The following is a 17324-nucleotide window of genomic DNA, read 5'->3' as shown; positions in this document are numbered from 1 at the left end:
TTGGGGTGAGTCTGCCAATAGAGCTGAACTCTGGCGCTGACCTAATACTGCTGCTTTTACTGAGCTGCTCCTGCACTGTGCACATCTGGCCCTGTCTGCGTCCCACGGCCGGAAAAGCCGGATGTTTATGTCTCGCGGTTTTCTCTGCTCTCCTTCTCCTTGCTTCCACTGTCATGTCTCTCCTTTTCTCTGTCTCCATCTCTGCAGATCCAGCGCTGGACGACTTTGTGCTCATGCACTGTGTGTTCATCCCCAATACTCAACTCTGCCCCCTCCTCATGGCCTAATATCCTACACTCGCTAATTTGTCACGTCTCTGTCAGTCTCTAGTATTCTCTCAGTGCAGGCTCATGAACAACTCAGCAGGTGTGTTGTCCATATAAACATGTCCCTTCCGCAGCAGGTCAACATGACTGAGAAGGCATTACTGAGAAAGCCCACCCCCCCACTCTTCTCTAGTTGGAACGCTCCACCAGTGTAAACATCCCATATAGGTAGCACTCAAATTGTGTTGTGAGCACGAGTAAAAGCAAGGAAAAGTCACACCAGGAAGATCCCGGAATCACGCATTTCTTTTCAGTCACACACTTAGTAAAAGGCACATAGGTATTCACTCAAGGCCAGAACACAATGCATGAGCCACACTTGAAACGCTTAAATGAAAGCAGGCTACATTTGATGCTGCTGCTATTTCAGTGCTATTTTCACTCATGGGATCAATTCACTCGATTAGAATCATTAAACAAAGGTGAAAAAAGTAGCAAGTGATCCTTCCTAAGTTATTACGTAATCTTGCTAGTGGTTATCATGTTTTTAATATGTAGCAGTAATTTAAGTAATGCCTTTGTTCGTAACGGCAGAGGAGTATGGTTATCTTTATGTAGCCTGATTACGTAACATTGACAGCTACATATGTTTGTTACTACACATCCCTGTTTATCTCACACAAATTCCTCCATCATCACAGCCAGTCGTTAGCTGCCCGTGTTCTCAGGGAGGGAGTGAGGCTGTGCTGCGCACAACTCAATTGTCATTCCTTTTACAAAACTGGAATTCCTTCTGGAATTCCCTGCTTCTGGAACTCCTTGAGGCTCCTCAGCGACAGCAACAGGCTTGGCAGGGCGGAAGGGGTTTTTGTCCTTAACCTCAGCTAACCTACCATGGGCAGGCGTCTCGGGGTAGCGAGGAGGAGCGGCGGGACTACGCTCTGAACAACAAGCGCAGGGTGGTCCGCCTGGTACTGCGGTGGGCCGCCATCAACACGGACCACCTGCAGGAGGAGGAGAGCTCGATGGCCTTCCTGCAGGTCTGCGGACATTCACCAATCTGCATAAACATTTGCGTAAACATCAGTGGCAGGCCCTTATTAATGCTTGTGAAATTAATATTGATTCATATGTATTAATAAGTTGACAGCTTGAAATGTATGCATTATATGTATATGTATGTATGTAAATATATGAATTCCAGCTTATTTTCTCTTGTCAAAGGCGATGGAATTGAAACACGGTTCTGTTTATCTTTAAGTCGCTCTAAATGAGTCGATGAGTTCATTCTGTCGCTAATGTTTCAGGAATTTTATATGTCAGTATCTGAAGATGCCAGCCACATTCCTGTGCTCAGAGAGCAACTCCCTGAACTGGAGAAAGTCCTCGAGCAGAAGTAAGACCTCCGTCTGCCTTAGTCCTTTTCAGTTGGCATTATTCAGATCATTTATTATACAGGCTGGCAAACAAAAGCCAACACACAACCTCAATACTCACCGTTACTGAGTCTCAACCAATTTGCCCTCATTTCCAGTTCCGAAGATGGGAAGCACTCTCGGAGAAAGGTGAGAGGGAACAGCGTGTCTGTGAGCTAGCGGGGTACTGCAGTGCTTTATCGTGTAGGCGTCTCTGTACACTAATGCATTGTGGTCCTCAGCATAGAGTCCTCCTCCGCCAGTTCAGCATGGGAGACGAGAAGCTGCAGACACGACAGCCAATCAAGAGCACAGATGAAAGTGAGCAGCTCTATCTCCTGGTCTTCTCTCTCACACGCAGGGCGGGACCGCTGCTTCTGAATCGGCCCATCAGCTGATCTCAGATCAGATGTTAGGCAGTAGGGGTGTAACAGTAGAAACATTTTCAGGTTCTGTACAATTTTAGATTCTGAACTCAGAATTTTATTCCTTTTTTGATGTTTTATGTGTTTTTTGATGTTTTATTCTATGTAAAATTGATTGGATACTACAGAGCTCTAATTTTGTATTATACAGATTGAAAATTTTTCAAAACACAAAAGACTGCAATGTGTTTGTTGAAAATCTATGTTCTATAAAACAGTGCAACTAAGAAGTAAACAATTAAAAATCTGAAGTGCCTCATATAAACTCTTATACGGTAAACGACCCTCAGAAGAGTTTGATATTTTGATACTATGTTTTAATTTATTTAAAAAAAAAAATCATAACACTATATAATGTGCAGTCAGAACACTGGTCCCTTCTATTCTCTCATCCTGCAGTTTATGTATATAACATTTAAAGTCCTGTGTGTGTGTGTGTGTGTGTGTGTGTGTGTTCAGTCCTGTTTAAGGTGCACTGCATTGACCACACCTACACCACCATCCGGGTGCCTGTCTCCGCCTCTGTCAGAGAGGTGGTGGCTTCTGTATCTGATAGACTGGGCTCGAGAGATGACCTTCTCCTGGTACACGTCAGCTCAGCGGGTGGTGAGAACACACACACACACATTCATGCATACACACATGCACATGCAGACACGATGATGATTTGAACAAACTCATTTATATTTTGTTGACTTTTGCAATTCATCTTATTAACTGAGAGTTAGTTTTGCATGTTTTGAAAACAGAATGTATATATTATTTGTTATATTTGAAAGTGGTAAGTGCCCCAATATCACACTCTAACGTACAAGCATGTCTGGTGTGCTGGCTGTGTTAATGACCTCTGAACCCATGACCTCTTAGCCCATGACCTCTGGCCTCCAGCCTGCAGAGTGTAATTTCCCAGTGGTGTATCAGTGTTGCTGTGGCATTTAAAATTCCGCAACCACGCTGTGACGTGTGGAGAAGCGCAAACCAGCACACATGCACGCAAACCAGCACACATGCACGCAAACCAGCACACATGCACGCAAACCAGCACACATGCACGCAAACCAGCACACATGCACGCATGGCTGCAGCTGCGTGTTGTGTGTGATGGTAAAGTCCCAGGCTGCAGTCTTTCTCTGGTGCCAGTATGTAGCTCATGTGTGGCGTCAGCACTTGGTTGCTATGCAGACATATTGCAGCATAACTGTCAGATTTACAGGATTGTGATGATGAAGAGGAGAGTGAAAGCTCAGAGTTATCACAGAATGACACACACACACACACATCACACACACACACACACACACACACACACATACACACACACACACACACACACACACACACACACACACACACACACACACATACACACACACACACACACACACACACACATCACACACACACACACACACACACACATACACACACACACACACACACACACACACACACATACACACACACACACACACACACACACACACACACACATACACACACACACACACACACACACACACATACACACACACACACACACACACACACACACACACACATACACACACACACACACACACACACATACACACACACACACACACACACACACACACACACATACACACACACACACACACACACACACACACACGCACATCACACACACACACATCACACACACACACACACACACACACACACATCACACACACACACACACACACAGATCACACACACACACACACACACACAGATCACACACACACACACACACACACACACACACATCACACACACACACACACACATCACACACACACACATCACACACACACACACATCACACACACACACACACACACACACACACACACACATCACACACACACACACATCACACACACACACACACACATCACACACACACACACACACACACACACACACACACACACTGTTATGACAACCAGACACTGTGACATATACACACACTCACACACACTCCCTGACCCTGCCCCAAGAAATGTGTGTTGAGGGAAGAATTGTCTCTGAGAGTGTGGGTGTGTGTGTATGTGTATTATACTAACAATAATTTACTATATATAGAAGCAAAAACACTACCAGGGAATATTTGGCAAGTGACATCGAGAACGATGTAACTTGTCACTGATTAGATTTCGAGCTACTGTGTGAAATATGGTGAGCATCGTTTTTACGTCTGACTCCAGCCTGAGTAAGGACTGAGATTTTAAATGGGCATATCCAAAGTGCTAAATAGTTATTTATTTTGGTCTAGAAATACACCACACATAAGCTATGATCCACAGAAATCCTTGGAGTTAAACATTTTTTTTTGTCTTGGGTAGGTTTGTTCTGAAAGCGTTCTTTATTCTTTTACAGACAGGATGGTGCTGAAGTCTAATGAAGTGTCCATCTTCTCCTCTCTCAGCATTAACGCTCGTCTGTTTGTGTGCTCCAGGGAACAGCTGGACTCTTTGGTACAGGACAGCAAGAACCACGCACGCGCTCACCCACAGACACACACCCACAGACACACACACACAGACACACACACACACAGACACACACACACACACACACACACACACACACACACACAGACACACACACACAGACACACAGACACACACACAGACACAGATACACACACACAGACACACACAGACACACACACACACACACACAGACACACACACACACACACACACACACACACACAGACACACACACACACACACAGACACAGACACAGACACACACACACACAGACACAGACACACACACAGACACAGATACACACACACACAGACACAGACACACACACACACACACAGACACAGACACAGACACACACACACACAGACACACACACACTCTGACACACACACACTCTGACACACACACACACACACTCTGACACACACACACACACACACATACACACACACACTCTGACACACTCACACACACACACAGACATTAAACATTCAGTTCTACACACACACATACAAACATTGTTTCTTACATGTTGTCAGGATATGAGTTCATATTTATTGTATTCATGTAACTAACCTTAAACTTAACATTAACCTCAATGCCAGTGATACTAGTGCAGGTGTATGTGAGTTTTAGTATTGATTGATTTAGGATAGATTATGCTTGATTGATTGTTTCTACATGCTGATTGATGAAGATTCACTGTATTTGTAGACTCCACTGCCAGAGCAGGAGGGTCCATCAATTGGTTCTTTACCCACCTTCGAGTTAATGAGCTCCAGAGACCTAGCCTACCAGATGACTCTGTACGACTGGGAACTCTTTAACTGTGTGCATGAGGTACACACACACACACACACACACACACACACACACACACACACACACACACGCACATGTAATCTCTCATCAGCACCAATACGCAGGTGATGTGACATCTGCACTCTTTAAGCTGTGATGGGAAGGAAGGTGGGTTCCTTCATTAGATCTCATAACATCCTGCTTCAGTAGATCTCATAACATCCTGCTTCAGTAGATCTCATAACATCCTGCTTCAGTAGATCTGATAACACCCTGCTTCATTAGATCTCATAACATCCTGCTTCAGTAGCTCTGATAACACCCTGCTTCATTAGATCTCATAACATCCTGCTTCAGTAGATCTGATAACACCCTGCTTCAGTAGATCTCATAACGCCCTGCTTCAGTAGATCTCATAACATCCTGCTTCATTAGATCTCATAACATCCTGCTTCATTAGATCTCATAACATTCTGCTTCAGTAGATCTCATAACGCCCTGCTTCATTAGATCTCATAACATCCTGCTTCAGTAGATCTGATTACACCCTGCTTCATTAGAACTGATAACACCCTGCTTCATTAGGACTGTTTACACCCTGCTTCATTAGAACTGATAACACCCTGCTTCATTAGGACTGTTTACACCCTGCTTCATTAGAACTGATAACACTCTGCTTCATTAGGACTGTTTACACCCTGCTTCAGTAGAACTGATAACACCCTGCTTCATTAGGACTGTTTACACCCTGCTTCATTAGAACTGATAACACCCTGCTTCATTAGGACTGTTTACACCCTGCTTCATTAGAACTGATAACACTCTGCTTCATTAGGACTGTTTACACCCTGCTTCAGTAGAACTGATAACACCCTGCTTCATTAGGACTGTTTACACCCTGCTTCAGTAGAACTGATTAAGCTCACTGTGCTCCTGCTACAGCACGAGCTCATCTACCACACGTTCGGGCGGCAGCACTTCAAGAAGACCACGGCCAACCTGGACCTCTTCCTGCGCCGCTTCAACCAGCTCCAGCTGTGGGTGGTGACAGAGGTGTGCCTCTGTACTCCCCTCGGCAAGCGCGTCCAGTTGCTCAAGAAGTTCATCAAGATCGCTGCACAGTGAGATTTGCTTTCCATTAGGAACCAGGAAGGCATTTCAGCCATGCTTCAAGGATTAGCCTACAGTAGTAGTACTGAATTTTTAGTAATGTTTATTTTTCCTTGGTTTTAGATTTTTTAAAAATTCATTCCTATTTGTGTGTATTGTATAATACTGTGTGTATGAGCTGAAATTTCTCTCTGTTTCTATCTGTTTTCTCTTGCACAGCTTTAAGGACTTCAGGAATCTGAACTCATTCTTTGCCATTATTATGGGATTAGGTAATCCAGCTGTAGGCCGACTTAGTCAGACCTGGGAGGTGAGATCGTGCTGCATGAGACTGTGCTGCGTGATACTGTGCTGTGTAAGTCTGTGCTGTGTGAGACTGTGCTGTGTAAGTCTGTGCTGCGTGAGTCTGTTCTGTTTGACTCTGTGCTGTGTGAGTTTGTGCTGTGTGAGACTTCTGCGTGAGACTGTGCTGCGTGAGTCTGTGCTGCGTGTACACATATGCTAATGACTACAATATGAGCTCCGATTTGGACCTAGAGAACCTTTGTGAACTCAAATTCCTCAAATATTTTACATGTGCCCCCCACCCCCACACACTCACACACTCACACTCACTCACACACACACTCCTTGATATTGCCCCAGGGGAAAGTTGAGGAAAGAATTGTGAGTGTGTGATTTTGTGTATGTATTATAATCATATAATAGGTTTCTATATATAAAATTAAAAACACTACCAGGGAATTTTTGGCAAGTAACATTGATAACGCTGTAAATACTCACTGATTAGACTTAGACACACACATATATGCACACACACACACACACACACACACACACACACACACACACACACACACACACACACACACACAGAGATACACACAATTTACATTATTCAGATTTTAACCTGTGACATTGGACTCCTTATAGAAACTTCCCAGCAAATTCAAGAAGTTTTATGGAGAGTTTGAGAACCTGATGGTGAGTTGTATCTACATATGGCAGGAGTTTTGTGAGATGTGAGTATTTTTAGCCTTTGTTGCTAGTATCAGCTCTCTCTCAGGACCCCTCTAGGAATCACCGCGCGTACCGACTTACGGTGGCCAAGCTGGACCCTCCCCTCATCCCCTTCATGCCGTTGCTCATTAAAGGTGGGTGGAGCTTTACCACACTATGACTAACAACCCTACACCCTCCCTGAGAGCCCCACACCACCTGTAACATCCCTACAGAACATAGATGGGGACAAAATAAAGTGCAGATAAGATTATAATGGCACATGTGCAGGCTTGTAACAGGGCATGGATAGAGTAGAGTTATGCACATGAGCAGAATGCTATAAACATATTTCCATCATATCTAATATGTGATGTGTTTGTCTTCCTGTCAGACATGACTTTTACTCATGAAGGCAACAAGACATTTATTGACAGTTTGGTCAACTTTGAGAAAATGGTGAGTCTGTGGGTTAGTGTCTCAGGGAAGAGTATCATTTCTGACATTGAACCAAGTTAACAGTGTTGTCACTGCGTGCATGTTCCAGCGGATGATCGCCAGCACGGTCCGAATAATGAGATATTGCAGAAGCCAGCCTTTCAGTAAGTCCACAAAGTGCCACATTACCTTTCTACTTTAATACAACTTTCCACATTTTGTGTTTATGTAAGGGTTGACGCCAGGCCGAGGTCCCCTCCGGCCATCAGGGGGAGGCCTCGAGTCAGGCACACTACCAATCAGGCTTAACGCCCAACAGTTGCGCTAGATCTATATAAGCCCGGTGACCCGTTCACTCAGTGCTGGGTCTTTGCTGAAGTTTGGAGCCCAGCTCCTAGCTGGTAACTCTGGGTATTGAGGTCTGGGAGCCCCTGTGCTACACCTCTTCTGCTCTGCGAGGGTGTCTGTGTTTTTACACGGCCCCTCCCCTCTCTAGTTTTCCCTCTCAAGTCTGTCCCTCTCCCGAGGCTTCCCTTAGCCATTAAAGTTCCTCCCTGTTTTCTGGTTTTGTTTGGGAAGTTTTAGTTTGGTTTTCTCCAGTGCATCGGGGCTGCCATTCTTCCCGTGGTGTCCTTTGTTCTCCCTTTTTCCACACTCGGCGTGGTGTTTAGTTTTCCATTCCTTTGAAGCGCGATATACGCGCAGGTCGTTTATTGGCTGCCACAGTCTAGCGGGAGCTTGTTTGCCTCGCAGCAACGTGGCTGGGGTTCAACTCCCCACCTTTTGTTTTTTTACTTCTCTTGTTTTACCTGTTCTAAGTAGTATTTTTGAAATCCTCGGCCTGTTTTTGAAAATGTGGTCATTATTTCATACTTGCATTTCCTACGTGGTGTTGATGTTGATACAAATAAAGTAGACATCTGCCCATCTCTCTCTCTCTCTCTCCTTTTATTTTAGACTTTGAAGCTCCTCAGGCCGCTAAGAACCACCAAGATGTCCGGAGCTATGTCCGTCAAATTAGCGTGATCGACAACCAGCGTACCTTTTCGCAGCTTTCTCACAAGCTGGAGCCCCGGAGGACCTAATCCTTCCTCCCCACTAAAGCACTACAGTATCCACGCTGCTTCACCGCTGCCGATTAATAAGCTAGCTGCATATGTGAGAAGTACACAGAGCTCTTCCTCCCAACGCTGCGTATGCCGTCTCCAGGACATGCTCGCCTTCTGTTCATTTAACTGCATTTCGAAAGTTCCAAGGACTTACAACAGAACACCACCTTTCGCAGGTGTTTTTTTGTACCTCCCATGTGCAGCACACAGTACACATTTCTGACATGTGGAGATGTTTGTTTTCTAGTTATAAGAGTAACTGATAATGAAAACTACTGTATTGTAATGTCTGCTGAAGATTTGATATATTCTGTCAACATGTTCAAGGAGTTTAAATATGATCATCATGTGCTTGATTCCTACGTATCAGTTGGAGAGCTTGTCAAAAAGTGTCTTAAACTTCAGATGTACAAACTCATTTATGGAGAAGTTTGGCTTGTCCTATGGCTTGTCCTATGAATTTTTGTACATGAGTTTGTAGCTTTTAGAAATTGGGGTGTACAGATATTTTGCATTTGATGTAATCTGTTAATTTGTTTCACATCTCAGCATAAAATGAATTAGACACTTAACCGAGGGATTCCAAGCACACTTTACAGGCAGTCAGCCATGTGAAAACATTTTACTGTGTACAGGCAACCTGAGGGACTCTTTGACCTGTATGACAGTTTCTTTACTTTTGACTCTGTTATCCTGTACATTATATTTGAAATAAGCCAGTGAGTGTCATCTTTTAATTCGAGGGTAATTCATCCAGATTCAATGAAGTGTAGGAACGAGAACCATTTTTATACACAACTTTTCCCTTTAGGATGTCAAAGTTAAACTGGTAATTGGTTCTTCACCCACTGTGTGCCATTGCATTGTCAGGTTATGCACACGAGAGGCTGAAACCCCAGCCCAGCCTGGATTCTACATGTGGCTTCTGCCTCTGGAATTTGTTGTTTCATGAGTTCCAAATAAATTAATAAATTAATTAATCAGGGATACTAACGAACATAAGGAGTGCCACAATTAACTTCTTCATGCATAATCATCACCATACACAAACTACACCAGCACAACCTCAGAAGGTTTACTATAAGATATAAACCATGGGTGAGCCTCCAGAACAGGAAAAAAACATATATACATTTTACCTTAAAGAACCTCAAAAAGCCCAGAGAGTTTTGGAATAAAGTTGAGTACAGATGGAATGAAGGTAACCAGACAGGATGAGGAAATAGAGGAGGGGAAAGGACTGTTCATGTTGCAGTTCATTTGTGAACTGTGGCCCAGACACAGAGGGCAGCCAGTGGAGCTACTCACTGATCTCGGATCAGATGAACTGGCTGCGGCTGGCAGCAGGGGGGCCAATTCTGCAGTGGGCACAAACATCTTAACGGCTCAGATCCAACTGAACGCTTCTGTAGAGGAATGGGGCCCCTGGCAGCAAGACAGCAGGAATAGGGCCCCTGGCAGTATGACAACAGGAATGGGGCCCCTGGCAGCAGGACAACAGGAATGGGGCCCCTGGCAGTATGACAACAGGAATAGGGCCCCTGGCAGCAGGACAACAGGAATGGGGCCCCTGGCAGTATGACAACAGGAATGGGGCCCCTGGCAGCAGGACAGCAGCCTGAAACTTGTTTGCTATTAAAGCACACATGCAATTTTAAGGAACAAATAGCGAAACGTTTTGGACCAAACAATCCCATTATCTGGACTGAAACCAGTATCCAGTCCACTTACAGAGGACACAGTGGGAAAAGAGTAAATAATGTCCACATTTCAGAATGGAGAGCATTACGAGAGACTTCCAGCATTTGGAGGTTGTCAGTGTGTTGAAGACACCAGACAGTTGTTGAATATAATACACATTTACAACCATTTAAAACATATTTACATCCAAATCTAAAAATATCACAAGTTTATTCAAGATTAGGCCGTGTTCATTCGTCCGTTTTGGAACCTGTATAAAAAGCACTGTGGTTAGGTTTCTTCGAAAACTGATGAAAATAACTTTGAATGAAAACCTCATAGTCATTGTTAAAGATCCAATGTGCTGGAATTAAGAGCTGAACGAAAATAAATAAAAACAAACAACAAACACCAACTGTCATGATGAGTCACGGAATGCACTGCATTTGCGTTTTCTCTAAATAGTTCAGTCCTATTACACAGGCCTATTTGCTGAAGCAAATAATTTTTTAATTGTTGACCTTAATGCCCATCCAATACGCCGTGTCTTTAGCGTGTGTGTCCACGGCGTGGCGCTGTTGTCACACATGCATGCGGCAGACTCGCTGCGGTTTCTACAGGCTTGTTAAATCGAGACATGGAAGAAGTTATTGGGCAACACGTGAATTCTCATCTGAAAGGCGAGTCGAGTATTCCACGAAGGTTTCACCTGCCCGTGATCGGTGTGCTGCGTGATTCCACCCAGAGCGCCATCAGATCAAGAACTGGTAACACAAATCTTTATTTCCCTCCTGAAGTTTACTCGGCCTGTCTTTTTTTCGCGTTTCACTTTCGTGTTTCAACGTTTTGCAAGCCCTCGGTTGGAGGATGTGACGTGAGCCGGTCACTCCGGTCCTACCGTGTCTTCTAACGACACGGCGGTGCCGTGAATGCGGTCCAGGATCGGTGCTGTTTTACGCTCGGAACTTCTCCCACTGCGCTCCAGCCGCGCTTCTGCCATAAACTGAAACTTAAAAAAACCGGAACCACTTTGTAAGTCTAAGAAAACCTTACCTTACGGAAAGCCTTTTTCCACGTCTGTGGAAGATAAGAACGTAAGAGGACATTTTCCCGTTTCTATGCCCTACTGTCCTAAGGTTTCTCCAAGTGTCTTTTACAAGCACATAATGGTTAAAGTAGCACTATTCCTAAATTCCGTGCCACGCACACAGGACGATGTTCGGCGATCGTAAATTAACGTATAGGCCGGTGAAGTGTGTGTCAGATGGTTCGCAGGTTAACATTCCCTGTGTGAGTGTCCCAGGTTAACATTCCTTGTGTGAGTGTCCCAGGTTAACATTCCTTGTGTGAGTGTCCCAGATTAACATTCCCAGTGTGAGTGTCCCAGGTTTACATTCCCTGTGTTAGTGTCGCAGGTTAACATTCCCTGTGTGAGTGTCCCAGGTTAGGCACCATCAGAAAAGCGGAGCACCACCGACCGCTCCAGTAGCGTTCTTCTCCACCTTTAGACTAGTCACAGCTCCTGTGTGCGTCCCTGTTTATTTAATTCATAATTCATAAATCTCTCACTTTAAATCTTCATTATTCTACACAGGCCCGTTACGGTTTTCAAGAAAGGAAGTAATCTCGATCAAAAGTGTCAGTATGTCATTTGGCCTACTTCAGATCCGCTTTCTGAGCTGATGTCATAGCGATATTGCAATGTCATTTAAACGTGGGATTTAGGTTGTGTTTTGTGTTTTGTTTGCATGTTCTTTAAAATTTTATATCTGCATTTCATGAATCGACATTTCATCTCTTTTTAGCAACTATCTTATTCACTGTGATATTTTTTGTTGATTTATGATTAAGAGCAAATAGCGTCATTTGTGTAGTGACCGCTCTGCTCCCGGTAACCGAGGTGTGTAACGTGTCCGTGGCGAGTGTGCGAGCCATCGGCGCGCTGAGCTGTCGGATGCGTCGCTAAATATAGAAGCAATAGCCGCGAGCGGCGGCGCCCCTCTGTGACAATGGAGCTCTGTCCCGCTGCGCGTGATAACAGTCCCAGGCCTGCAGGTACCAGCCTCTTAAAAGCCGCAATTACTCCGCTGAGAATGCGCAACTCATGAACAATCTGCGAACAACACTTTCCTGTAATGCGCGGATTAGTGCTCCCGTCTCTTCCCCTATATTTCTCCGGTTCTTTTAACAAGGTGCGTTTAGATTTTGTAAGCGGCACATACAAATGCAGGTTTTTTTCTATTGTTTGGGCTGTAATTTGATGGCAGAGATCTGCATCCACGACTATCTCCATTATATGCTATATTGTGATATATCATTATCACGTTGAGACCACTAATTTTGCCCAGCAAGGGAAATAGTTTATATTATCATTAAATAAGATTAGTTCTAGATTAGGCTCATTGAATTGCTTTCCAGTGGTCTAACATCATATAAAATAGCAGCTCATACCATTCTTGCTGTTTCAGTTTAACACTGATGAATACTAGGAACAGCAACAACTGAAATGGCTTTTAGCTCTGGTGCTGAGTGCAGGCAGTCTTTCAGCCTTGGTAATGTCACATTCAGCCTGGGTAATTGGCAAGAACTGAGATTTGAAACATGAATCCTAAAGAATAAACCGGAATAGTGGAGAATGTTCTAGAATGACATAGTGGACTCTGTGGTCCCTGGTGGTCCCTGCATGTCGAGGTGACTGGGGGGTGAATTCCAGGCATGCCTCGGGCCTGATAGGGGCTACACTGCTTACGGTTCGTGTGGGAGGACGCACTTAAGTCAGGAGATGTAGGAGGAATGTTCTGTAAGGAATTGGCATGGATGTGGAATATCATGTGTGTGCTTGTCTGTGTGTGTATACACACACACACACACACACACACTATGTTGCTGCAGTCGTACTCTCATTACCAGACACACGCTCACCTTCATATGTTTTCACTTATAGATGGTTACCTAGTCTCACACACATTTAGGCTTACAAACCAACCCCTCCCTCGGACTGCCAATGACACCAGAGACAAACCTGTTACTGTGAGTGCCCACTGAGTTCAGACTGCTGGTAACTTTAGCTGTGAGTGTGTGTGTGTGTGTGTGCGTGTGAGTGTGTGTGAGTGTGTGTGTGTGTGGGTGTGTGAGTGTGTGTGTGTGTGTGTGTGTGTGTGTGTGCGTGTGAGTGTGTGTGTGTGTGTGCGTGTGAGTGTGTGTGAGTGTGTGTACATGTTTCTATCTCTCACTCATTGCCAAAGTACAAAGTCCACCACTCCTCACGGGGGCGCTGTCATCTTAACCTGCACTTTCACCCTCTCTCTCTCTCTCTCTCTCTCTCTCTCTCCTCTTCTCCTCCTCATCCTGGGCCTCCTCCCCTAGGGGAGCATCGGGGAGGCGCTGCGGCACCATGGCGTCTCCTTCGGGCGCCTCCTTCGTTCGAATCAAATTCGACGACATCGCCTTCTACGAGAGCTGCGGCGGTGGGAGCTTTGGCAGCGTGTACCGCGCCCGCTGGCTCTCGCAGGACCAAGAGGTGGCGGTGAAGAAGCTGCTGAAGATAGAGAACGAGGTGGGGGACGTAATTGCCCACGCTTGTCACGCGCCTCTTTTAATTGTCAGTGTGATAATCGTTTTAATTGCCTCTCCGCGTGGCGCGCCTGCTGCTGACATTTGTACATGCCAGCCTTGATTATGCCCCCCCGCTCTGAAGAGGCCGTGCGGGACACTGAGGGACGCTGAGGGCTTCACTCGTGATCGTAGAACTTCTCTTTAAGAGAGAATTATCACATAATTAAATCATATTAGTCTCAGGTGAGCACTATGTTTGGCTGTGATTTACTTTGAAGTGATGGATTTGTCATTTTTATGATGTAATTTTAGATCAGAAGTAAGACTGCAACACTTCACGTATGTGTATTTTAAAATCTTAACTCTTGAGAAGCATGGATTTGTATGGAAGACTCAGAAAGTGTCATTTTGATCTTGTGATGCAAGTAAACTTTGTGGTTACTTCTGTAGCTACTTAACTTCAAAACACATTCACTAAAATAGAACATTTTTATATTGCGACAAATTGCGAAATAATAGATTTCTGATCGCTCTTCACAATCAAATCGACCTGAAAGTAAAATCCCGTAGAGAGAACATCCCGCACGGCAGGCCTCTGCCAGACCATTCCATCTGTGATCTGGTTACATCACAAAGCCTGTAATCTAAAGCCCTGATATGAGACCGACTGTCAGACAGCATATGGGGTGATTTCACAGGGTTGCAGTAATCTTCCTTGAGACGGTTCTGTACGAAAAAGCGGTGTGATGCTTGTTGTCCATCACTGTCTGTCTCTTTGTGCACCACAGGCAGAGATTCTAAGTGTCCTCAGTCATCGGAACATCATCCAGTTTTACGGAGCAATCCTTGAGGCTCCCAACTACGGCATTGTCACAGGTTCGTTTCCGCGGTGCCGAAGTCTCCTAGTATTTTTCTCATCTGTTGATTGTTTACTAATCCTGATGGCTCTTTCTTTACTAATGTTTTATTTACAGCAGGTTAATAAACCAGGAACAGGGTACGAATATCAATATTTGCTTAGCCATCTTTATTAACAGTTTATTTCGTTCGCCCAGTAAATCAACAGATGTTCTGAAGCTGTATTTTTGTCGCATCCATCATTAGCTGATATGTGTCACCAAATGTGTGTAAGATTATTAAGGCACCAGGGTGGTTGTCCGGCCCTTCTGTTCACTGGAAATCAGTTATTAAATGTTAGCATTGTAACCTTTATTAACCTTTTTCAGTGGCCTGCAATGGCTATCGCCATGGAGCACACAAACAAACTGCATCCAGGCTCTAAAGTAGGGATGGTTTGGCATACTCAGCTCGCCAGTCACTCATCATTCACTGCTTCTAAGTGCTTCTGTTATGAAGCGCTTGGTCTCCATATTAACAAACTGGCCAAGATGTATGAAATTCTGCTTCTATGGCAACGGTTAGTTCTGCTGTGTCACAGTAAACCTCCAGGGCCCGGTGAGAACGTATCTCCCAAGTTCAGCTGTTCCACCGAGACACCGCCACACATCTCCCTGTTTCTCGTCTCACGCGCTCAGTCCCGCCTTCCTCGCCTCGTACAGCGTTTACAGCCGTTAGCAGGTATACAAGGCTCGCACGGGCTCCGCAGAGCTCAGAGTCAGGGATTCAAATGATGTTCAGAGTTGGGCCGCATAAAAACTCCCATGGCCGGTCGCTGGTGCGGGAGGAAGGTGGGGAGAGACGGAGTGTGTGTTGTCAAGGAGATGCCGTCTCTATTTATCAAAGGCAGTTTTAATTAGCACCAGGTAAAGGAGAGGCGTTTACAGCCATCTTGACTCTTGGGCTTCCACCTCTATCAGCATGGCGATAAATCTCCCTTGTCGCACCATATTTCATTAACCGAGAAGCATCAGACGTGTGTTTAATAGATAATATATCTCGTCCTCTCAATTCTGCGTATAACCCATGACCTCTGTGTGAAATGGGTGAAGACGACTTCACACATTTCATTCACTTGAAATGAGGACTCGTAGCCCCGTGAGAAACTGCCCAGACTGCGCTTATGTATTTATGAAGACAGGTTGTTAGTTGCCACTGCATTACCTGTAAGTGTGTGATGTTTTCGTGGGATAACTGCATGCAACAGCAGTCTTATGCGCCCAGAGTTCCCAGAGAAAGTCATGGGAAGTCCCATAGGAAGTTTGTTGGAATGGAATGTTTCATAATGTTGGGTGTGTCTGGTGAATCAGTACAAAGTCCAGTGCTGAAAGGAGTGGATTGGTCTGTTTATTTTACAGTTATTCCTATTTTGCAGCTGATTTTAGTGAATGTTGCCTAAGGAATTTTCTGTGGGGTTTTTTGTACTTAGGTTTTTTGTTTAAATTCGTATTTAAGTTTGTATTTTAAAGAAAACTGCCAAAAACTGCATCTATTTGACAATAATGGCTCATTTTTATTATCAGATTCCTTTCATTACTTGAAAAGCATTGCTCATACATGATCAGATATAGCTTGTTTCTGATTCCTTCACTGTACCCTTGTGCGTGGGTGTTATACTGTGTCCGGGTTTTCCTCAGGCTGCTGTGATAGATGAGTATTAGAGGTCAGGTACAGGGCAACAGATAAACACAGCATTGTGTTTGAGAGAGAGGGAGGGAGACCGGGGAAAAAGACGTCCCCTTTTAGAGGGAGAGGTAGGGAACTCCACGTTAGCATGCTACATTTAAACTGTCATCATATTATCCGTGTTTTCTGTATCTGTGTGTGTATTTTCTTTGGAAAAGCACTAGTTCTTTTCCCACTGGGAGGAGAGTGTTCAGTAGGGGTCGCTGTCTCTCCTCCGTGGAGTGCTGGATTCCGCTCAGTGTGGCATTTGTTTAGGTGTGAGATGAAGCTGAGTGCTTTGTGTACTCCTCAGAGAACACTGTGGCATTTAGTAGCGCTGATGTTGGCCCGACACTGCCAAAGCAAAATCCCCGCTTAGACTGGTTAGAAAATGGATCCCACAAAGTATTGATACATTAGGTATTCATATTTATAAACACTAGC

The 17324-nt window shown here is 44.7% G+C and overlaps 2 protein-coding genes across 9 annotated transcripts in view; both read left to right on the top strand.

Moving 5' to 3' along the window:
* rapgef4 (Rap guanine nucleotide exchange factor (GEF) 4) overlaps nucleotides 1-11296 on the top strand; it is a 46818-nt gene extending 35522 nt beyond the window's left edge. For both annotated transcript variants that reach the window (XM_027027548.2, XM_027027549.2), the window contains 15 exons: nucleotides 208-286; nucleotides 1156-1306; nucleotides 1574-1662; nucleotides 1801-1831; nucleotides 1924-2002; nucleotides 2566-2712; nucleotides 4510-4607; nucleotides 5341-5466; nucleotides 6370-6548; nucleotides 6757-6847; nucleotides 7471-7521; nucleotides 7604-7691; nucleotides 7931-7995; nucleotides 8084-8138; nucleotides 8932-11296. In XM_027027548.2, coding sequence (XP_026883349.2) covers nucleotides 208-286; nucleotides 1156-1306; nucleotides 1574-1662; nucleotides 1801-1831; nucleotides 1924-2002; nucleotides 2566-2712; nucleotides 4510-4607; nucleotides 5341-5466; nucleotides 6370-6548; nucleotides 6757-6847; nucleotides 7471-7521; nucleotides 7604-7691; nucleotides 7931-7995; nucleotides 8084-8138; nucleotides 8932-9059 — 1457 coding nt within the window. In that variant the 3' untranslated portion in view covers nucleotides 9060-11296. The remainder of the gene's footprint in view (nucleotides 1-207; nucleotides 287-1155; nucleotides 1307-1573; nucleotides 1663-1800; nucleotides 1832-1923; nucleotides 2003-2565; nucleotides 2713-4509; nucleotides 4608-5340; nucleotides 5467-6369; nucleotides 6549-6756; nucleotides 6848-7470; nucleotides 7522-7603; nucleotides 7692-7930; nucleotides 7996-8083; nucleotides 8139-8931) is intronic.
* A 127-nt stretch (nucleotides 11297-11423) lies between these two features.
* Nucleotides 11424-17324, top strand: part of zak (sterile alpha motif and leucine zipper containing kinase AZK) — a 23294-nt gene continuing 17393 nt past the window's right edge. For 2 of the 7 annotated variants that reach the window (XM_035536104.1, XM_035536097.1), the window contains exons 1-3: nucleotides 13708-13793; nucleotides 14130-14319; nucleotides 15107-15194. In XM_035536104.1, coding sequence (XP_035391997.1) covers nucleotides 13768-13793; nucleotides 14130-14319; nucleotides 15107-15194 — 304 coding nt within the window. In that variant the 5' untranslated portion in view covers nucleotides 13708-13767. Of the gene's footprint in view, nucleotides 11858-13707; nucleotides 13794-14129; nucleotides 14320-15106; nucleotides 15195-17324 lie in introns of those variants that run through there. The other 5 variants (XM_035536073.1, XM_035536080.1, XM_035536078.1 and 2 more) reach the window with 5 other exon arrangements.

The sequence above is a fragment of the Electrophorus electricus genome, chromosome 2 (assembly GCF_013358815.1).
Source record: "Electrophorus electricus isolate fEleEle1 chromosome 2, fEleEle1.pri, whole genome shotgun sequence".
Taxonomy (NCBI): domain Eukaryota; kingdom Metazoa; phylum Chordata; class Actinopteri; order Gymnotiformes; family Gymnotidae; genus Electrophorus; species Electrophorus electricus.
This window is presented reverse-complemented; position numbering and strand designations above follow the sequence as displayed.